General features: G+C 37.0%; 1 protein-coding gene across 1 annotated transcript in view; it reads left to right on the forward strand.

Annotated features, from left to right (window-relative positions):
* Positions 1-12: 12 nt before the first annotated feature.
* atp9b (ATPase phospholipid transporting 9B) overlaps positions 13-24651 on the forward strand; it is a 54893-nt gene continuing 30254 nt past the window's right edge. The window contains 11 exon segments of the mRNA XM_051872474.1: positions 13-128; positions 3800-3973; positions 8648-8798; positions 9440-9553; positions 9650-9758; positions 10637-10695; positions 11087-11138; positions 12572-12666; positions 13802-13882; positions 18297-18372; positions 19495-19571. Coding sequence (XP_051728434.1) covers positions 49-128; positions 3800-3973; positions 8648-8798; positions 9440-9553; positions 9650-9758; positions 10637-10695; positions 11087-11138; positions 12572-12666; positions 13802-13882; positions 18297-18372; positions 19495-19571 — 1068 coding nt within the window. The 5' untranslated portion in view covers positions 13-48.

A 24651-nucleotide genomic window follows, 5' to 3' on the forward strand; every position in this document is an offset into this window, starting at 1 on the left:
CCTCTCTTTAGTCCGGACGTGACGACATTCATACGTAGCCAAGTAAAGATGGCAGACAGCATCCCTTTGAATCCTGTACGGAAGAATTCGAGAAAAACTGCGTATTATAATGCTGGCAGACCTGCCAGGTATGTAGGCGGTTGGATATTGATCTTAAACACCTCTTTTTAAACTCAAGACTGTAAGTTGAGTTGTTATAATAATATATGTTTTGATATTGGGTTTGTTTATACCACGGTTCCGGGGTTGAGTGCTAACGGGCTAACAGTCTAGCAGCAGTGTAAATTCAGCAGCGCGAGCTGTCAGTGTCAGATTACAGCTGATAGGACATGAGAGGATACAAGACTCCCCGAGAGATGCATGTGTTGATTAAGATGTGATATAATCATGTGAGATATTTGTCATTCCGGTTCCTTCTCATAAAACATCTAATAGGTACATTACATCCATTGAAGCGTACTCTGACACGGCTATGAGATATTCTGTAGTTGTTAAGTACATTTATGGAGCATCTTATAAAGAATCCCATGGAAGATGTTTATAGAACACCTTATGAGCCTTAGGTACATTTATTAAACATCACAAATAATACTTTGTGTTAACAAATACATTTGTTACACAAAACACAATTCACGTGCATCAGGAACATTCATAGAACATATCATGAGCTTTTGGTGTATCTATAAGATCATCATTATGAGGCTTTGTTCCTTCTGTAGCATATCTTGTACAGCATCTCATTTGCCTTAGGTATATGCATCACATGCCATAGTCTGCTGATTCTGAGCTTGTCAAGATATCTCTGCAAACTGTTTTCCCACGGTTTTTGTGAGGCAAAGATGCCAAAGATATTCATTTAAAAACTAATGTCCATCTGGTTTTCCTGAACCGCATAAACAGCCTAACAGCAGACAGGATCTGTATTTATGGCATCCAGCTGTTTGTCAAATACTGACAGTCTAAGGACCACTTGTGGCACTGCTGCTTGAGAGTATGGACCTAAACCAAAATGATTGCTTAATTTGATTTCATTGTTTGGGGTAATGCTATTGTGAATAATCACTTTGTTAATCATTTTGTGTTTTATTGAGGAAGAAAGAGAAGAGCAGAAGAACTGACCACAGTTAGGAGAGATTAATTGGACCACCAGCTATGTTTGGCTCTTTCTTTGCTTATTCTGTTGTCCTTCTTGATTTATATGGGTGGTTAAGCAGATTTGATGGTCATCTGATTTCTTTTATCATACAATTGAATACAAATATCAGTGGTGGGCCTGCAGGATACAAATGTCTTACATCAGCCTTGCTAGACTGTATTGTTTTATGATTACAAAGGTCAGCTAACCTGGTGTCTTTTTCAATTACACCCATTTCTGCTTGACCGCTGTTGAGACTGTTTAACCAAAAAGTATTTTTAATGGACATCAAAGGCTAAAATCAACAAAGACACATGTCAAAGTGATGTGTTTTTGTTGACATACCTCAATAATAACCTGCCTATTGTGTCAGGAACCGATTAGCCATTGTAGAGCTAATATTTGTCATTTCCTATTAGTTCAAAGTCTCTTATAATGGTGAATCTCACGAAACTTGTCAAGAACATGTCTGGACCACATTTCGCCCCCAAACTCAAAAAACAAAACAAAAACAAAACAAAAAAATTATAAATTATTATGCAGCGTTATCTAGCTATAATTAAGCCATTTGTAGGTCCATTGTTTGAGCATCCCAACCAGCCCGGCTTTCTCATTTACCCTCATGTCGTTTCAAACCCATAAGACTTTTGTTCATGTTCGAAACACAAATGAAGATATTTTAATGTAACCTGAGAGATTTCACTCACTCCACTGAAAGTCCATTCCCCCAAAATTCCATGATTCAGAAAGACAGTTATGTAATTCATAATCGAGCAGTTTAAATCCAATTCTTCTCAAGAGACACAATTGCTCTATGCGATGAACAGATTTAAAGGATTAGTTCACTTCAGAATTAAAATTTCCTGAAAATTTACTCACCCCCATGTCATCCAAGATGTTTATGTCTTTCTTTCTTCAGTCGAAAAGAACTTAAGGTTTTTTTTGAGGAAAACATTTCAGGATTTTTCTCCATATTGTGCACTTCAACAGGGTCAATGGATTGAAGGTCCAAATTGCAGTTTCATTGAAGCTTCAAAGGGCTCTACACGATCCCAGGAATAAGGGTCTTATCTAGGGAAACAATTGGTCATTTTCTAAAAAAAAACAAAAAACATTATATACTTTTTAATCACAAATGCTCATCTTGCACTAGGTCTGCGATGCGCTACGCATAATGTAATCATGTTGGAAAGGTCACGCTTGATGTAGACGAAAGTATCGCGGTAGAGCAAAAAACTCACCATTTGACTTAGTCTTTGCATGTTTGCTTTTTAAACACTCGGTACTTCCGCCTATGTCACGCATGACCTTTTCACCATGATTGCGTAATGCGTGGCGCATCGCAGAGCTAGTGCAAGATGAGCATTTGTGGTTAAAAAGTATATAATTTTTTTTTTTTTTTTTTTGAAAATGACCAAACGTTTCGCTAGATAAGACACTTATTCCTTGGATGGGATTGTGTAGAGCCCTTTGAAACTGCAATTTGGACCTTCGACCCATTGAACCCTGTTGAAGTCCACTATATGGAGAAAAATACTGGAATGTTCTCCCCAAAAACCTTAATTTCTTTTCGACTGAAGAAAGAAAGTCATAAACATCTTGGATGACATGGGGGTGAGTAAATTATCAGGAAATTTTAATTCTGAAGTGAGCTAATCGTTTAATTTAGACTATTATTCACATATAAACATTGAAAATTCATTGAGCACATTAAATATTGTAAACAGAAGGTCAAACGTGCTTGATTGTTAAGCAGATTTGATGGTGATATCAGTGCGGTAATCTTCACTGCACAATGTGGGCGTTCGGTGTTTTGCGGAGGATCAAATATGATTCACACTAACTGATCTCTCAAATCTATTTCTTCCCTGTTCATTCTTTTAGAAGAAAAAGGGAGCGTAAGGAATTCTTAGCACTAGAGTTTGTAGGTTGTTAATGTCAGCCATTGTAGTGTATTATGTTTCTTTAATAATTTATCTAACACGATATCACTAGCATAGGAGGGCCTGTTCAGTCCGTACAGTCTGAATCTGGTATGTATTTTTATGCTTATTTCAGTGTAAAACTGCAAAAGACTGTCAATGTTTACAGTGATCACCGAGGCCTAATTGCATGAATTAAGTCTATCCACGGACAACTCTAGAATGAAAAGGAAGCGTGCAGGTTTTGACACTAATGCTAAAGTGGGTCTGGTGCAGAAACGGCTGGGCTTTTGTGTGGGTGGAAGCTGATATCCTCTTGGGACGTCGACTGTTTCAGAGTGTCACAATAGCATTCTGCTGATCTGGGTTTGAGACTCGTCTCGATAAATGAGGAACACAGTGTGAGAGAGGAACAGTTCCCTTAACTTCTGCATTTTTTTTGTTCCACTCATTCATGTAGGCGCCTTTAAAAATGTCCTTATTTCATTGCATAATGTCTGTTTATATTTGAGAGGTTATGTTGAAAGTAGGAATGTTTTTTGGGCAACAAACAGTGTCTGTTTATTACATTAGTGATGAGACACCTTAATTTGAAATAGAAAACCTATGTTTTATAGAAAACCTGTAGCTTAGCAGGTTATTAGTTTTTTGTAAATTTATAAAAAAGAGAAATTAGCCAACACAACTTGTCAGAGGTGTAATGTCATCCTTTTTTTTTTTTTTTTTTGTAACAATGTTTCAGGTATCAGATTGAAGACGAATCCTCAAACCTTGATGAGATGCCCTTGATGATGTCAGAGGAAGCTTTCGAAAACGACGAAAGTGACTATCAGACCCTGCCCAGAGCCAGAGTGAGTCAGAGACGCAGAGGACTGGGCTGGTTCCTCTGTGGAGGATGGAAGGTCCTGTGCAGCAGGTAACCGCCTGCATGAGCTCATGTTAAATTTTTAGCCATTAAAGGGATAGTTGACCCAAAAGTGAAAATTGTCATCATTTACTCACCCTCAAGTTGTTCCAAACCTGCATGAATTTCTTTCTTCTGCTGAACACAAAAGAAGATATTTTGAAGAATGTCGGTAACCAAACAGAGTTTATGGGCCCATTTTTCCATACTATGGAAGTCAGTGGGGCCCATCAACTGTTTGGTTACCCATATTCTTCAAAATATCTTCTTTTGTGTTCAGCAGAAGCAAGAAATTCATACAGGTTTGGAACAGTAAGTGATGACAGAATTTTCAATATGTGGGGTATTGAAATCGCTTTTGAATGCGTGCTTGTTTTTCTTTCGCTTTCGAATTCGCAATCACGCGTACTCTGTGTATAGGAAGCAGGAGTACTGATCGCACATTTTACAAGATAAAATATGTCAAAATATGACTCTGCAGCTCATGCTGTATATGGAGCAGAGCAGACATTTTCAGTTTAGAATTTATGATTTTAGCGTCCATTGTCCGACTGAGCCAAATGTTTTTTTTTTTAAAAAGAAAACGACAGTGGGGGCGGTGCTGTGGTGGCCAGGTAATGTAATCAGTGTATAGCCGTACACCGACTACCACAGCAAACCTACTGCAAATGAATTGTTCTTTAAAGGGTTAGTTCACCCAAAAATTAAAATTCTGTCATTAATTACTCACCTTCATGTCGTTCCACACCCGTAAGACCTTCGTTCATCTTCGGAACACAAATTATGATATTTTTGAAAATCCGAAGGCTCAGTGAGGCCTCCATTGTCAGCAAGATAATTAACACTTTCAGATTCCCTGAAAGCTACTAAAGACATATTTAAAACAGTTCATGTGACTACAGTGGTTCAACCTTAATGTTATGAAGCGACGAGAATACTTTTTCTGTGCCAAAAAAACAAAATAACGACTTCATTCAACAATATCTAGTGATGGGCGATTTCAAAACTGTTTCATGAAGCTTTGAAGCTTTACGAATCTTTTGTTTCGAATCAGTGGTTCGGAGCGTGTATCAAACTGCCAAAGTCACGTGATTTCAGTAAACGAGGCTTTGTTACGTCATACGTGTTTCGAAATTTCAATGGTTCACCGCTGGGGCTGTGACTTTGGAAGTTTGATACACGCTCTGAACCACTGATTTGAAACAAAAGATTCGTAAAGCTTCAAAGCTTCATGAAGCAGTGTTTTAAAATCGCCCATCACTGGATATTGTTGAATAAAGTCGTTATTTTTTTTTTTTTTTGGCACACAAAAAGTATTCTCGTCGCTTCATAACATTAAAGGGTTAGTTCACCCAAAAATGAAAATAATGTCATTTATTACTCACCCTCATGCCGTTCCACACCCATAAGACCTTTGTTAATCTTCGGTACACAAATTAAGATATTTTTGTTGAAATCCGATGGCTCAGTGAGGCCTCCATAGCCAGCAATGACATTTCCTCTCTCAAGATCCATTAATGTACTAAAAACATATTTAAATCAGTTCATATGAGTACAGTGGTTCAATATTAATATTATAAAGCGACGAGAATATTTTTGGTGCGCCAAAAAAACCCCAAAATAACAACTTATATAGTGATATATATAGCCGATTTCAAAACACTGCATCAGGAAGCTTCAGAGCGTTATGAATCAGCGTATTGAATCATGATTTGGATCGCATGTCAAACCGCCAAACTGCTGAAATCACGTGACTTTGGCGCTCCGAACCGCTGATTCGACATGCTGATCCATAACTTTACAGTTATTGTTCTTGGTGCGAACAGGCCTATGTCAGTAATAATATTTTATTCAATAATATGAAAATTTGAAATTAAAAATAATGTCTTTTGAATTTTCTTCATTTGGGGGCTTTTATTTGAACATATTGATATATGTTATTACTTGTGATTAATTTGATTGGTATATCATGTTATTAGTATGATTTAAAGTTTGTTTGTAATTGATTGACAGTCATAGACTGCTAGACAGACAGACAGACAGACAGACAGACGTTTTGCTGAAAACATTCAAAAGATCTTGGCCTTCACCTTTTGTTAATAAAATGTCACAATTGTCATGCAGCCTATTGTGTGTGTATGTAGCGCTTGTGCCAGGTTGGCTCAGATCCTTTCTAACGCACCGGTAACTGTGCATGAAATACATACACAAGCACAGGTTGTGTTTTTTGGTTGAGGTGCTCTCTGCGCATCATCAGTCAGAAGGTCAAACACGCCAACCGAAAATTTGCTTATCCAGCCAACAATATCAACGAGCTCAATGTCTATTTTGGACGTGCGTTCCCAGAATATCTCAATGCCTTTTGTGTTGCATCAATGACATGTGACGCAAGTGTGATTAAAAGATATATTTGTAATTTATGGTTATGAAAGTGTGGACTTGACTCTTCTCCACTTATGCACTAGGTTATCAGCAGCGCATCTCAATTGTAAGCTGGGTATTGATTTTTTTTTTTTTTTTTTTTTCTTCTCCTAATGAACAAATGGGATTTCACACAGCTGACCAGTTTGCTGCTTTCCAGTAATTTTCTGTGTGCTTAGGCAAAGGATTATGAAATGAACAAATAATTCAAGCAGAATAACTCTGCTTATTCAAATGGCTCTATTATTTGAACTACATTCATTTGAGCAAATAATCTCTCTTATGAATCAGGGCGCTGGCACTTACAGACAGGAGACAAAAGGGGCCAACACAAATATTATTATATATATTTTTTTTTCAAGGTTTATGTAATTTAGTTCAGTGCCAGCCAAACCAATCGGCATGACTGTGTACACTGCGCAGAGTACCGGCAGAGTACCGTCACGCCGTTCAGCAGGGATGGCAACCGCTAGAATATAAAATGATTATGAAGGTCAACAAAGTGTTTGGCTCTCTCTCTGACCTTCACAGCGTATCGGAGCTTTCGTTTTACTAAGGAGGGGTTTATTTGGCAGGGGGGTTACAGAGGACATCATCTACAGGTTTGTTGTTCCCTTTAGGTATCACTAGGCCTGCATAGAACCCGCAGGAACCTCAGATGATTTTTTCAAAGTTTGCCATCGTTCACAAAACTATGCACATCTTCAACCCCCTTGCTTGTTTTTTTATTTGCTTGTCTTCATTATCAATATGTGTAGTATTCTCAGTCGACATGAAATCAAAGTTCAAGGGATAGTTCACCCCAAAATAAAAAATTATCCCACGGTTTACTCACCCTCAAGTCATCCTAGGTGTATATGACTATCTTCTTTCAGACGAACACAATCAGAGTTATATTATAAAATATCCTTGCTCTTCCAAGCTTCATAATGGTAGTGAATGGCGCTCCTGATTTTGAAGTCCAAATAAGTGCATCCATCCATCATAAAAGATATCCAGGGGGTTAATAAATCCCTTCTGAAGTGAAGCGATGGGTTTTTGTAAGAAAAATATCCATATTTAAATCTTTATAAACTAAAATAACTAGCTTAGAAAAAGAGTAACCTCTGACGCGACGCAATGACGAGCAAGGAAGCGCAGAGGATAGAGCAAAACAAAACACCAGTCACAAATTAGAAGTCTAAAACACGAATTTTGATATAAGAGAATAGGAGATTAGGTTTGTTGCCCAGCCCTATTTATTTTGAATCGCGAGAGGCATCTAAGCCTACGCCACTCCTACATCCTACGTCATACATTGCGTCAGAAGTTACTCTTTTGGCGTAAGTCGATTTGCGTAGGACGTCTGCCAGAAGCTAGTTAAATATGAATATTTTTTCTTACGCAACCCCTTCGCTTTGCTTCAGAAGTCCTTTATTAACCCCCTGGAGTCGTGTGGATTACTTTTATGATGGATGGATGCACTTTTTTGGACTTTAAATCGAGCGCCATTCACCACCATTATAAAGCTTGGAAGAGCAAGGATATTTTTTAATTTAACTCTGATTGTGTTCGTCTGAAAGAAGACAGTCATATACACCTAGGATGGCTTGAGGGTGAGTAAATCATAGGATAATTTTCATTTTTGGGTAAACTATCCCTTTAACACACATTTCATAACACCTCTTGTTTTTACTATGCATGATTCTTCAGTACATGAAAATATATTATATTATGGAAGGAAAATGAGTTGCTTGTTGCAATTAAATACAAATTTAAAATGCTCTTTTTGAGGGTTATGAGAGCATTCTCACTCTTCTTTTACTATTTTCTGGCTCTACCGTTCCAGTGTTACTTCTTAGTGGAAGTGCTCTGTGTCGTCTGCTTAAAGTTCAAGTGAAACTAGACTGAGCTAGGCTTCCTTCACTCTCTGTAACATCAGTTACATTAATGTTGCATTAACGTCAGTTGTATTTCAAGTGGAATCAACTGGATATGCGTGACTGGTGATGAATTCCGCAAAAGGTCTCAGTGTTCATTTTCAAGAGCATTTTAAGTGATTAACAGGGTGATAATTCAACAAAATCGCCGGTTTTCAGCACAACCCTCAGATTAGCAGTAATGACCAGCCTTGATATTTGTTAATTATTCGGTCAGGGATATTTTTAAATGAAGACCATTTACTGGAATCCAGGCCTGAACTGCGCCTGCAGCACTGTGTCTCCTTTAAGTGAATTTGTCTAATCACTGGATGATCTTTTTCCTCCTGTGGTCTCTGTCACGCAGCTGTTGTGAATGTCTGGTTCACACATGTCGCAGGAAGAAGGAGCTGAAGGCTCGGACAGTGTGGCTGGGACATCCCGAGAAATGTGAAGAGAAGTACCCCAAAAATGCCATCAAGAATCAGAAATACAACATTGTCACTTTTGTGCCAGGGGTAAGGCCATATAAACAATCTCTGATGCATGTGTTTTTTGAGAGTGCTAAAGCTGACTTCTTTTCCAAAATTACAAAGAGTTGTTTATCATTTGTAAAATGGTGTATTATTATTTTTGTATGTTTGTTATAATTTATAATATTATTTTTATATTTATTATTCATTTCATCTTAATGTTCAAAGGTGCAGAACTTTTTTTGTGCCTGCATTTATTCCTAGCTCTCGCTAGGCTCTTTAAAGTGAAATCTCTACCCATTGTACGCACAGCAGATTTGCTCAGTAATCAGGTTAATGTGTAACTAGCTGTGAAGTAAGGGGGTGTAACAGCAATCTAACGGATCTTTTTCCACTGAGTGTGTAAGCGATCTACTGTATTATGACTGCTGGCGATGTCTTATTCAGGCGAACGCACCTTGTGTATGTGTCCTTGGCAAAGTATTTGCAGCTTGTACAATGAATTATGTATAAGCCAATCAGGTGTGCCTCCACAAGCTATGTTAGGATGTCACATGTATTACCGTCATTACATCACTAAGCCCTAAAATGTTATTTGATTTATATTGTTGTGGGTATATTATCAAATCTTCATCAAATATATTGCTGTTGTTGATTTATTTTGTGGTGCTTTCTCTTTGTTTTAGGTTCTTTACCAGCAGTTTAAGTTCTTCCTCAACTTGTATTTTCTGGTAGTGGCTTGTTCTCAGTTTGTTCCATCGCTTAAGATAGGATATTTGTACACCTACTGGGCCCCGCTGGTGAGTAAGTCTAACTGTACAAAGGTGGAGATTGAACACTAAAATCTAAATTCATTCATCACTTTTGTTGTCCCTTTTTTTTTCCTTCTCGTTCAGGGTTTTGTGTTGGCTGTCACCATGGTGAGAGAGGCAGTTGACGAAGTTCGGCGCTGCAGGAGAGATAAAGAGATGAATTCCCAGTTGTACAGTAAACTCACAGTGAGAGGTGACCACAATGTGACACATCCTGATGATATTATACATGTTGTGTCATATGCACATGTTTTAAGCTCCATTGACTAGCTTCAAGAGTTACAGCCTTTGGAACCTATGAAAATAATGTAAAAGTGATGTTTTTTTTAATAGGTGTTTTTTTTTTTTTCCCAAGTATTCAAATTCTCATCATGTTTTAGAAATCTAAAATCATTTACTTCAGATTTTGCAATTGTTCTTGTAAAATGATTTATTAATTAATCTCTATTACTATTACATTTTTGAAATGTTCATTTTTAATGTAAGTACTTGTACAAAAAAGTCTCAAAGTAGGCCTACATCAGATTGCTCAGAAAATATGAAATTTAGTATGCAATTTGATAATTTTATGAATGTAATATTACATGTATAAAGATACAATCCGCCACATTTCTGTGAATGATAGTGTTTCAATGGGTGATGTGCCACTTGTTGAGCTTTGATGATAATTAAATTTCACCATACAAAGAATGCAAATGACTTTTGTTAAAGGCCCTGTCTGAGTTTAATTTATAAATAAATTATCCGTAAAGAATGTCTTTCTCCATCTAGTGGGAAACGGGTACTCCGCAAGGCGCTTTTGTGTGCATGTGTGTGAAATCTTAGCGGCTCTGTTCAGTCCCAGTCACTCTAAATGTTCTGATCATTTTTTTAGAAGAAAAATCACATAGAACAGAATGAAAGTTATAATGTACAATTGAAAAAAAAGAAAAATGCTAACTGAATTAAACATAGTTAATCCATCTTGGTATGTTAACTTTGACAACCCTAATATTTATCATTTTAAAAATGTTTTTATTAAATGTAAATTGCCTTTTCTTTTTACAGTTATTTGTCCATCTTGCATTTCAGGAAAGGTCCAAGTAAAGAGCTCAGACATACAAGTTGGAGATTTAATCATTGTGGAAAAGGTTTGTTGTCCTTTTTTTAATCTCTCTCTCTTTTGTTGTTCAAGGTATCAGCATAAACTTTCTGCTATGTGATCCGTCACATGAAATACTGTCATTCTTTCAGTGGGACATTGTGTCTGTCTCTCCCCTTACTGTCTGTGGTTCGCTTTAATTGCTTGCTAGGGAAATGACCTTGTTCAATTATTCAACACAACGCTAAAATAGGACTAACGTTACAGAACTGGAGTCACTGACATACCTGTGTATATATATATTATTATTGCATAGCTAATACATGAATATCTCTAAAGATTATAAGCTGCATAGGTGGGGAGAACATTCAAGTTTTAAAACAAAGATAGCATGGAAATCCTATGTGCCTCTGACCGATGTCTAATGTTTTGTTTTATAGAATCAGAGAATTCCTGCTGATATGATTTTTCTGAGAACATCTGAGAAGACTGGTAAGTTTCACTCTTCACCAACAAACCGAGCTTTCAGTTGTCCCCAATAACTACTTGTCATTAAGCCAGTGGTTTCCAACACTGTGCCTGCGGGCACCTGGTTGCGCATATGCAGCCTGTGAGTCACTTGTAGAGCACACTTTATTCTTAATTTTCTGTCTTTTTCATAAAATAATTAACAAGATATCAAACCAAGTGCCATCTAACTCATCCCAGGGTGATTTTAGTGGATGTATTCATAAGTTCATGCAGTTCTTAAAAGAGTAACCACAGGTAGTTCATCACATTAACTATATACAAGTTCGACTAATGTCTCATAATCACAAAGTGTACCTTATCTTAATTTTCATTTGAAACCTTACAAACATCTTTATGAGAGTTGTTTCTCTTGAAAAGTGTGCTTGTACAGTCATTCTTTAAGTGCCATTTGGATTTGATATTTTGTTGAAGTGAACACGGCTGATGCTTCACTTGCTAGTTTGAAAGTGGCACTTTTTGCATTCTGAGAAACCATGTTCTCTGTGTGAGAGTGAGCAAGAGTGTGTACGATTACCAGCGTTTGTCTTGACGCTGATCCATATAAATGACTTACAGTCACATTATGACACACTATTACAGTATTTTTGTGTTTACAGTTTTCACCAGATGCTGAAATTGCTGTGCTTTTCATAGTGACTGAAATTGCTGTGCTTTCCATAGTGAAATTAAAATCAGAAAAACATTAAAATATTTCTTTATTTTTTTATCTGATGTGCTTAACCAGTGTTTCTGTTTAACCATTTCTTAGTAAGACATTAACCATGTCTTAGTGAGCAGATGCTTTAATGTGTTGTATGGTTTACTGAAGCATGTGTAAAAACAGTTTTTTTTGCAGAAAGTCATTGAAATCTATTTTAAGGACCATGAAGATTTTTTTTTGCATTGTGACATTATATTTATAACATTTTTTATAATTATAATGAAAAGATGTATATATATATATATATATATATATATATTTTTTTTTTTTATTTTTTTTCTCAACGAAATGACCGGATATGTTTTAACAGGCTGTGCTTCAGTAAGGTTTGATAATGTAGACAAACTCAGTATATGGAGCATGATGAACACTGAAGCATTTGCTCTGAGAGATTAAAGACTGCGACCTTTCCTGTCTACTGCCTACTGTTATATCAGTCTTGTCTGAGATCAATATGAACAATATGTTAAGCATTCAGAGTTCTTTAGTGTATAGGGGCCAAGGTTTTGGCCCATAAAAAATGTGTCCTTCACACATACATCTCCAGCCCTCTCACTTTTCTGTCTGTAAATAAAGATAATACAACTTCAGAACAGATCACTGGATGTTTTCAGGTTAAATTTGATTTTTGAAAGAATAATGTGAAATTATTTTATTCTGTCACATTTAAGATGCAAATGTTTTGGTTTTCCAGGTTCGTGTTTTATTAGAACAGATCAGCTGGATGGAGAGACAGATTGGAAACTGCGAGTCGCTGTTGTTTGTACTCAAAGACTACCTGCCTTAGGGGTATGAACGTTGTCTAGCACAAAAACACTACATACTCGATATTGCTGTGATCTTAACATGTGTTAATAATAAATTATACAAATATTTGCTGATATAAGATGCTTGACTTATATGAAATACGATGTTATGATCTAGTCCTAGTGTTTCACATTTTAAGTCTATTAATGGTGCATTCATGCTTGGCTCACATAAATGTTTTTATACCAAAGTAGTCTGTGAGGTATGAAGAAAAAATGCCGCCGCCCCCCCCTCTTTCTTGTGGCATAAATATTACTTGAATATGCTTCTGTATAGTAACAAGAATGGCTTTATTGCCCAAAATAAAGTATATTAAAAAATCTAAATAATATAAAAGTAAGATGATTCGAACCGTCAGAGACATCAGCACCCATCTACTTCTGGAGCGAAAGCTGCTGCTTCCAAAATCACATTTCAGCTCCTTCTGTTCTGTTCTCGGATGGGTCGGTAACTTTACCCCCGTAGGCCCACACTCAGACTCTCTCAGGCTGATGATACGAAGGCTCATGTTTGATATCACTGTGTATCTGATTTACTGGCCGGAGGGTTTGTTTCACATGGGCCGGTAACTTTACCCCGAGAGACAACTGGAATCCGCCAAACGGTCTGTCTCCCAGTGCCATCAGCGTGGAGATGACACTCACCTCGAGCAAGGGTTCACGTTTGTATTTGTCTTTCCGAAACCACTTAATGTGATCACAGAATTAAAATTTCAGCAAGTCGCCGAATGATTGCCGCAGTAAAGCAGCGGATCGGGTGTCTGGTGGGCTTGACAGATCGCTAAACATCCCTGTTTTTCATACTTGCAGACATGTCATCGAATGCAAAAGTCATAATAATTTGTAAGCAACCCGTCAAAGTTTTGTTTCATTTTAATTATGTTGTTTTGTCTGCATTATCCGTTCTGTTTGAAATTTCTTGTGGCAGGATGTCTGAAGGGGCTTATTTTCATGAGAATCACTCTGATTGCTAGTCACTTTGAGTCCTGCCCATAATACTTGCATGAACAAGAGGTTGGGTTTGGGCTGAGCCCAGAACTTTGTTCATGGGATGACATTTCGGCTGCTGATTTATTGCGCTAATGTTTTTCTTGACCTTTCCGTTTGCTTATTCGCAGGATCTCTTCTCCATCAGTGCGTACGTTTACGCCCAGAAGCCTCAACTGGACATTCACAGTTTTGAGGGGAACTTCACAAGGGTAAGAGAAACTGCTATTAATAAAGGAATTTTTACGAGGCTTCGTTTAGCATGCGCTGTGACGTCACGGCCCCAATTTAAACCCGCTGTTAGGTTTTTGTAGAGGTATTTAATGTTGTGTTGTTGCCCAGTAAACTAAACCTAACCGCTGTTTTTAATTGCACATTAAAATAACATGGATTCTCAAAGTGTGCCTGTTCACATGACTATGAGCTGAAGTGTCTCTGGAATGTAAAAGCGGCCAACCAGGCGCATTCCTCACAACGTTGATGACATCACGGGTTGTTAGGCTCACTCCCAGCCCATTGGCCGAGCACAGTTCCTTATTAACAGCAGATTAGCGCAGTACCGTAGAAAGAGAGAAGGAGGGAAAAAAGGAAAAAAGGGACCCCCCACATGAAGCCTCTCTTTGTTTGAAGTCTTCGCTCTTGGCCACACAGCATGCAGGGGCAGAAGATCACTTCCTGCGCTGAGTCACCCTCCCGAGCCTGCTTTCACAAATCTGCAGCTACAGGGACGCACTTCCAAACGCTGTTTCCCACAGTTCTTTACTGCTCACACACTTGCTGCACCTTATTGCCACTTCAGTGCTTTATTTATTTAAAGGAGTATGTTGTCATTATTTACTCACCCTTTTGTTGTCCAGACCCATAGAAATTTCTTTCTTGAATTTGAAGAATATTCTCTTTTTAATTAAAGCTAATTTAAATTTAATTTAAAGCTTTAAATCTTTTGCCCTCATTCGTTATAATTGCGTAGAAAAGTGCCATAAAAAATTTTATGATTCAGACATCAATACAGGCCCTTACAATGACATTTTAATCCATTGATTAATCACTTGATTGATTGCTTCTGCGTTTATTATTCTCATTTGTAAGTCACGTTGGATAAAACAATCTATAAATTGAAATGTGAATATGATTATTCCTAATGTCCCACATGCACACACATCTATGTTAGTATCAGAGAGGTCAGCCTATTTAAAACATGATGTTCACTCTTGATGTTTTTTACACTTGTCTGTACACCTCTGTATTTAAACAGGTGTGTGTGTTTATTTAGCCAAATTTTTTGGGAAATTTGGTGACATTCATGTTTGGAAATAATTTTGTTTTGGTAACACTTTACAATAAGGTTAATTAGTTAACTACATTAGTTAAAATGAACTAATAGTGAACTGCACTTACACAGCATTTATTAATTTTTGTTAATGTTAATTTCAACATTTCCTGATACATTATTAAAATCTTGTTAACATTAGTTAATGCACTGTGAACTAACATGAACAAACAATGAACAACTGTATTTTCATTAACTAACGTTAACGAAGATTAGTAAATAAAGTAACAAATGTATTGCTCATGGTTACTTCATGTTAGTTAATACATTAACTAATGTTTAACTAATGAACCTTATTGTAAAGTGTTACCTTTTGTTTTTAATTGTTCTAAATTAAAACATTTCTTTTTGTGGTTTTGGGTTGGGGTTAATTTCTAGAAAAGAAGTCTCTTATGCTCACAAAGGCTGCATTTAATTGATTGAAGATTCATTCAAAACAGTAATATTATGAAATGTTATTACAACTATTTTCTGTTTTAACATATTTTAAATCATTATAATTTGCTGAATTGGTGCTCATAAAACATTTAGGTAACACTTTACCTGAAGGGGTGTGCATAAGACTGACATGACACCTTCATAATCATGACATGACACGTCATGAATGTGAAGGAGGTTTTATGCATGTTTATGACAACTGTCATTAAATGTCATTCGCTCAATTATGTCATTTTTAATGCAAAGATGACATTGTTTGAGACATGAACCAATACATCATAACCTGTCAGTGTCTTTGTCATGACAACTTGACATTATTTAGCTTTATGGGTTAACATTACATTAAACTGTCATGTGGTTGGTTTTGACATTGGCTGTCATGAGGCCATTATAATAGTGTCATGAATATTTTTCTGACCACTTTTTTTCAGTGGTACAAATTGAACTTGTCATTAAAATGCCATTAAGTGTTAATACTTTGTCAAATATATTTATAACAGCGTAATGAATATTTTTCATTTCATGTTTTTTTTTATTTATTTTTTTTATTTTTTATAAAGTTTCCTCCAACAGAAGGTCAGATAATAGACAATTTCAAATTTCTTAAAAAAAGATGACACTGTTATTTTTTTTATTAGAGGGTTTTTTAACTAGTTGCTTATTACTATTAGCATGCATATTACTAGAATATTGGCTATTTATTAGTACTTATTAAGCACATATTAATGCCTTATTCTGCATGACCTTATTCTAGATTCTTAATCCTACCCAATACCTAAACTTAACAATTAACTATATTTATAAGCAGTAAATTAGGAGTTTATTGAGGGAAAAGTGCTAGTTAATAGTTTATATATGTGTTCCCTATACTGAAGTGTTACCAAAATAATGTAATGTAATGTTAAACGATAAAGCAAAGTAGTTTCTTAAGTTTGATAATTAATCTGCTATGTCATGTTTATGACAGGTTATGTTGTCTTGGTAATGTCAAGTTGTCATGACAAAGACACTGACAGGTTATGATGTATTGGTTTATGTCAAGTTGTCGTAACAAAGACATCTCAAACAATGTCATCTTTGCATTAAAAATGACATAATTGAACGAATGACACTTAATGACAGTTGTCATAAACATGCATAAAAATGTGTCATGTCATGATTATGAAGGTGTCATGTCAGTCTTATGCACACCCCTTCAAGTAAAGTGTTACCAACATTTATTATTAGCAATGTTGAAAACAGTTGTGCTGCCTAATATTTTTATGAAAACCATGATGCATTTTTTTAGGATTATTTGATGAATAGAAAGTAAAAAAAGAAGAAAAAAAAAAGAAGGAAAAAAGCAGAATTTATTTAAAAGAGAAATCTTTTTTTAACAATGTAAAAGTCTTTTTTTTTTTAACAAAACAAAAAACTCCAGACTTTTGAATGGTAGTATAAAAATAATTATGTTCCAAATTAAGCAAAAAAAACAAACAAAACAAAACAAAACGATTATAGATTAAATGGTAATTTAGGGTAGGGTAGTTTCACCCAAAAATTAAAATTGTATTATCATTTATGTTCTGCAGAACATACAAGATATGTTTTTTTTTTTCTTTTTTTTTTTTTTCTTTTTTTAAATATTGGTAATCAAACAGTTTTGATGAGCATTGATTTACATTGTATGGACAATCACAGAGACATTTCTCAAAATATCTTCTTTAATGTTCAGCAGAAGAAAGAAAGAAAGTCATAAAGGTTGAGGGTGAGTAAATGATGACAGAATTTTCATTTTTGGGTCAGCTATCCCTTTAAGTTATGACAAGGCTGTAACCATGTCTTGAACATTGGGGTGGACCAAAGGGGTGGACTAAATGGCTACAAAGTTGTAGCCATTTAACCATTTCCAATTATTGGGGGGGGACTTGTCCCCCTGAATGCCTATGGTGGTTACGGCCCTGAGTTATGATGCAGCCAAATGTTTCTCATTAAACTGTCAGATTCACAGCTGCAGAAAAAAATGATGAATGCTCATCTTGGAACTTTTCCTTTCTATTTTAACGGAAACTTGTAATTATACCTAAAAGTTTTATATAACTTTTATCCTAAATATGGAGTTATGATTTATGGTTTAAAACACTCCCATTTCTTTAAGCCTGTCTTTTGAGCCTTATCATTGATAAAAGGACTTTTCTCTTGATAAACCACTCTCCAGTTTCTGACAGGTTGGCTTTGCTAAATCTGTTGGCAAGAAAGAGACAAATGACAAAAGCAAGTGGGCCGTCTTGAATAGAGGACACATCTCTCTCGCTATCTGCATCAATGCGCATGTCTCAGCAGCTGCGATGTGTGTGGCCCTCTTTCTCACTGTATATTATGCCCTACTGACAGCGGATAATTAGATATCATCTGTATTCACCCAACCGCAACATGTTATGTGGAAAAAAGCATTTAAAGATTTAATTTCTGCGCTTCTCCCCTGATTTATGGCCTGGTGTCAGAAATTGTGTTCTGTTCTATTCTGCTCAGCACAGAGCGTGCTAACACTAAACGAGCCCTTATTATGATGTTCAGCATGGCGCTGTTTTTGTAAACAAGGCAAATCAAGTCAAACCGATTTCGCCATTCCCTCTAAATGGACTGTGTCGCTTAACTGGGCATTAGTGTAATTCAATCTGTTGTCTAATTCCCTACTTACCGTTCATCGTGATGAAAGTTCATCGATTCATTATTTGTGCTTTGAGTCTTTGTCATTTTTATTGACCTGCTTTTTAAAGGCCATAATTGATAACCGCTTTTTCCTGTGCTAGATAACCATGAAATCAAAACAGACTGAGATGTATAAACCCGGACTAATGTACGACCTCTGTTCCCAGGAGGACTGTGACCCTCCCATCCACGAGAGCTTGAGTATTGAGAACACCCTGTGGGCCAGCACTGTGGTGGCATCTGGTAAGCAAAGTCTTTTCCAGCGTGAAATTTCTTTTATAGAAATATAAGAAAAACACAAACCTCAGAGGTCTGAAATATTCATCACAGGTCAAATATCTTTCGAGTTTATTGTGTTGTAGAAGAGTGTGCCGTTGATACCGATGCAATCCACCAGCATCACTCAAGACCCCCTTCGCTCTCCCATTTGTTTGTCACTTGAGATCGCCAGACTCATCTGCTACTATTCAAACAATCTCATGAGCAGAGAAATATGAGGAGCCGTTAATGGGAAGCCAAAGTGTCTGGCTTTTTGCAGTCCTATCCCTGCGGTGTCGATGAAACGTGTCCCCAAAGAACAGGTCCGAGATCGGTTTTTGCCGCTACTCTTTCTCCGACATCTCCTAGGGGTCTGTTGTTTAGAATCTGATCCCAGTTCAACAATAATAGCAGGGCTATTCCTTCAAGCGGCATGCGTTTGTGCCAGCGATCGGCCCTTCATTGATCTGTGGTTGCCCGTGTCTTGGTTCTCCAGGGGTTTTTAGAGGTTCTTCTTATTCCCCAGCATGGTGTGACCTTCAGCCGAAGAAAGTCCTTCCATATCTCCCCGCAAAACACAGTCTGGTGACGTCATCCCATCCAACCAAGCAGACCCAACACAAAACACCATGGGGCGAGAAACCGATATGCCCTGTAGTCCTAGACCATTAAAGACCCCCTTGAGAGCAGCCTAGGTTTCGTTGCTTTCCAAACATGAAACGATATGTCGAGCTTAAAGAAAATGAGAAATATTTAAACTCTGTTGCAGCACGTTTTATATTGTGTTACCGTGTTTAAACAAAAGTTGAACTTCGGCGCGTCCTCGTTTAGTGGTGAGGCTGCATACTCCATCGGTAATTAGTTTACTTTAATGAATCAGTCCATTACCAAAGCAGCACCATTGATCTGACTATAATAGGCCTCATTGTAACGGTTTATTTCTGGGTGTCCCACATATTGAATCATTTGTCTGAGTCTCAGCTGCATCCGTTAACTGGAAACACACTTTTTGAGCTAATTGTTCATTAGGCCGGCCAGAGACACGCGGCCTGTTTATTTATTGTTGTCCATTTGCAATCAGTCATCCAATTTGTCCTTTTTTTCCAGGTACTGTCATAGGTGTGGTCATATATACAGGAAAAGAGATGCGAAGTGTGCTGAACACATCACAATCCAAAAACAAGGTGGGTTTGTTTGTCTAGTTATGAGTGAAATACTTGGTTTCTTTGATTGTTTGAAAAAAAAAAAATAATAATAATAGTATGCGTTGTGATATGTACAGTTGTATTGTCGATATTCACTAGACATTACCCAAGGATTGTTTTTCCTTTTAACCTTTCAATATAGACTTAACCAAATAAAAACAGCGAACAGTTGAGGTGGTTTTCAACCCTGATCTTAGTGATGAATTTGGACCTGTCGATGTGAAAGGACAACCCCAGAGAGATTAATCTAGAGGGAAATTAACCAACCAAGGGCTTGCGTGACATTTGTGGCAGAGCCTTAATCCTGCAGAATTCCCCTTAATGATTAGATACAGTGGACGTCAATGCTGTAAAAGTAAACTTAAAAACGTCAAATCCCATTACACTCATTACCCCTCCCCTAACTGACCCCTGCTGTCTTTGGCCTTTTTTTTTTTTTTTTTTTAAACTTATCCACATAGTTCGCTCTGACATTGTTCTACTCATATGTACACTACTGTTCAAAAATTTGGGGTTGGTAAGATTTTTTTTGTTTTTGAAAAGAAAAAAAAAGAAAAAGTATCTTACACTCACCAAGCCTGCATTTATTTGATCAAAAATACAGTATAAACAGTAATATTGTGAAATATTACCGCAATTTTACATAGCTGTTTTCTATTTTAATGATATGGTATGCTCTGAAGGCAGGGTTGGATCTCATGCTTTTAAAGCTAGCTTGCTATCGACCATTTTGGAGCAGACGTCACAGTTATGTCACTTGCAGCTGCGGTCTTTATAACTTGCAATTGTCACAATTTTGAGGGAAAAAAAGTCAGAGATAAACTTTTTTTTCTTCTTTTTTTTTCTTCACTGTTTTCAAACACAAAATAGGTCAAGCTGAATTTTCAGCTCCAGTCTCCAGTCTTCAGTGTCACATTCTGTTTCAGAAATCATTCTATTATGCTGATTTAGTGCTCAAGAAACATTTATAATTATAATGCTCTTAAAATGCTCAAAATGCTCTTAATATTTTTGTGGAAACCACAATATATATTTTTTAATAAAAAACAATATAAATAAAATATGAATAAAAAACCATTTATTTCAAATATTTTGTAACATTATAAATGTACCAAAAAAAAAAAAAAAATTGCTGACCCCAAAATTTTAAGCTTGCTCAAATTCATCAACCTAACTCGTATTGCTTTCATGACTTGATGGATCTTAAAACAGCATGTCATGTTACTTTCTTAGATCTTACTTGAAAGGTGTGTGTTGTTAAGCCTTAAATGTATTAAATCTGATATAGTTTTGTCGATGTTAAAGGATTTGTTCACTTCAGAATTAAAATTTCCTGATAATTTACTCACCCCCATGTCATCCAAGATGTTTATGTCTTTCTTTCTTCAGTCGAAAAGAAATTAATGTTTTTGAGGAAAACATTCCAGGATTTTTCTCCATATAGTAGACTTCAGTGAAGTACACCGGATGGAAGGTCCAAATTGCAGTTTCAGTGCAGCTTCAGAGCGCTGTACACGATAAGGGTCTTATCTCTGCGATCTGCCACGCATTATATTAGAAAGACAGCGGAAGTACCGTGGTAGGGTGAAAAACACCATCTGATTTTCTCCTCCAACTTCAAAATCATCCGATATCGTTGTTTTACCTTTTTTTGTAAAGGGTGTTTGGCTTAATCTTTGCACATTCGCCTTGTAAACACTTGCTCGTTACTTCCGCCTTCGTCACGCGTGATCTTTCCAACATGATTACGTAATGCGTGGCGCATCGCAGACCTAGTGCAAGGCGAGCATTTATGGTTAAAAAGTATATAATTTTTTATATTTTTTTTAAATGACAGATCGTTTCGCTAGATAAGACCATTATTCTTCGTCTGAGATCGTATAGAGCGCTATGAAGCTTCACTGAAACTGCAATTTGTACCTTCCACCTGGTGAACCCCAGTGAAGTCCACTATATGGAGAAAAATCCTGGAATGTTTCCATCAAAAACCTTAATTTCTTTTTGGCTGAAGAAAGAAAGACACACACATCTTGGATGACATGGGAGTAAATTTTCATTCAGAAGTGAACTAATCCTTTAAAATGCTTTTCCTTTTGAGTGTAGTTTAATATTGTTTAATATGCAAGGTCAACTATAATCTAATCGTAGGTTGATTTCTCCAAAAAAAAAAAAAATAAAATAAAAAAAAAAGAAGAAAAAAAGGGGTAAACGCAAGTGGGGCTGTCAAAACATTGGCTCGACCAAAGGTATCAGTTTGGGGTGGGACTATCTGTTTTTTGACAAATTGCAGATGAGGAGAGTGTTTGGGGAAACCTGTGTGAAAACAATCATCAATTTTGCAATATCATTTGGCTCTCTCTAGTGTCAGATTTGTCAGTGCATAATGTGGTTTTTCTATTTTCAAATATTTTTGAGTAAATATTAAAGTAAAGGTTTTAATTAAATGTATTTATTTAATAATTTAATAGAGTGTATTTATTTTCATCTAATTTGTATACATCATTTTATTAGCCATTAGCCTGTGTGCTAGATATCAGCATCACGAAACCCCATATTGGTTAACCACTATTCTTCATGTCATGAAGTGTTTCAGACCCTGTCATGGATGCTGCAAGATGTGTGTGATAGCAGCAGCTCTAGCGGAGCTCATAGCTCTACCATGTTCTGTGTGCGAGAGTGGAATTCAATATCTCAAGGAGATGATGTCAGAGGTGCCAATACAGGGAACGAGACGGGGCGGGAAAGTCGATACGACTCGGCGAAAGTCACTGAGAACGTTTTCGCCTCTTATAATCTGTTGTGACATTCCTTGCACAAAGCTCTAAGCTCTCACTTGAAGCTGCTGACAGCACATAAGCTATCACTTACACTCTGTGTGTGTGTGTGTGTGTGTGTGTCTGTCATTGTTGTAATATGGAGCGATATTCTCTTTGAGGGTCGAAACCTTGGTGGTCTGAAGGATGTGACAATGGGTTGGACAACCTTATTTGCTGACCAGACATGTAGAATGTAGAAGCTCAATTGGGTTTTATTTTAAGTAACGTAGATGCTCAGTTAGATATTTTTAATTAATGTAGAAGCTCAGTTGGATTTTACTTATTTATTTAATTTATATTTTGAGCAGTGTAGATGTTCAGTTAGATTCTAATTGATCAATTGTTTTGAAAGCAATGTTGAAGCTCAGTTGGATTTTATTTTAAGCAGTGTACTGTTGATGCTCAGTTAGATATATTTATTTTGAAGACTTTTTGTAACATTATTGGAAGGAGAGTGGCAAGAAGACAGGAAAGTATGCAGAAGTGGGAGGAGGTTGTTGCGAGTCAGATTCAAACCCACAGCCTTTAGGGCATAAGCACCACAGTTCAATAACCAGTAGGCCATGGCTATGATGAAATATCTTTTAAAACTTTTAAAAAGTCAAGTTTTCAAATTCTTTATCTGTGTGATGCGAAGCACTTCTTACCAAATTGATCAATAAATTAACATCAAATATTGATTTGAGTTATTTTATAATGTGAAAGGAGATTGGTTTCCAGGCACAACGGCCAATTATGCAGTTTAGTGGTCATTATACAAATTAATTTGACCATAGAATGCAGTGATTGACCAATCAGAATCAAGTATTCAAGACGTAATAAGCTGTGAATATAAGTTTTTGAATATGAAAACTTCATTAACTTTGATAATTTTAGTTGATACATTTGTTTCGTAAAGTGAAGAAACTTCTTTCAGGCCTCGTCTGTGGCCCTGCTTCGTGAATGGCATGTTACATTTAGCTGTATTGCATATCCAGTTTCTGGAGCACTAGTATAATGCCATATTGTTGTAACAGCCTCCGTATACTTGATGGATTTCAACCAATGAATATTCATTATGCAGGCACAAAGTCGTCATCAAATTTCACACACAAAACATACAGGCAGCGAGGGCAGGTTGAATCATTCCTTTCACTTTAAACGAGGCCCGGTTGAATAGAGTAAAATATGCACTCTCGATTCATTGATAGCATCTTCAGCTTGAGGTAATTGAGTCGCTTTTTCCTCTCGGGCTGAATGAATAACGGCTTCACCCGATCCCTGGCCAGCTTTGCAAAATTCAGCCTCTGCATTGTTTTGCCCCCATAAAGGGGGATTCCTCCCTTTCAGCTGGGGAACTATGTCCTCTGTCTTAATTTTTCTTCATTTTAATCCTTCCATTCCCCCCTTTTTCCTCACTAGCTGAAGCATGAAGCTCGGAGTGGGGAGGCAGGCCATCGGAGGGGTTTTAAACTACAGCTGATAAATCAGACAGCAGTTCTTCTCTCCCAGTGTCTCCCAGTTTACGCAGTTCTCCAGGGACTGGGGGGCCATAGCCAGTTGGGGGATTAATTTTGCTTGCATTTTTTGTTTTTTGTCTTTTCTGTTCAATTTGTCCATCCCCTCTCCCCCCTCCCCCCGTCCCTTTCACGCAGATTCCTTTTCTCAGGGGACGGTGTTATGTGTTGCTGTTTTTATTAGCGCGCTGCCGAGATGAAAGACCTCAGTGTTTTCGCGCAGGCCACGCTGTCGGCCCTCGCCAGAGGGAAACAAGAAAAACTTCTTTTTTGACATCATTTTCCCACATATTCCATTGGCTGAGGGGACATACTTGAGAGAAAAAGGGGAAAACTCCAGCTCTTTTGTCAGGGGGCCGTTTCTATGAAGAGGCGTTCTGCTTTTATTTTTCCGGTTTTGCCTCCTGTGCTTTTCACAGAGAGACGACAACAGCAGTGGGCTTCTTGGTTAAATGCCTCTCATCTCTTCTCTCCTCCACATACACTATTAGCATGAGAAAGGTCTGCGGTCTGGAACGGGCCTGGGGGGCATTGATCAGTGCTGGCTTATGGGCAGGTTGTTTTATTTTTCATAAGAGTAACATTTCAGATCACTCCAGATGAGAGGAACCCTTAAGGTTCTGGTTCTCAGAGGGGATATCACATGCTTTGGCTAAGAGTGCTTTAACCACAAACTCATTAAATTTGTGATTATTTTTTTTTTAGCGCATTCCAAACTAACGTTAAAAATACAAAATAATAATAATG

The sequence above is a fragment of the Ctenopharyngodon idella genome, chromosome 19, assembly GCF_019924925.1.
Source record: "Ctenopharyngodon idella isolate HZGC_01 chromosome 19, HZGC01, whole genome shotgun sequence".
Lineage (NCBI taxonomy): Eukaryota > Metazoa > Chordata > Actinopteri > Cypriniformes > Xenocyprididae > Ctenopharyngodon > Ctenopharyngodon idella.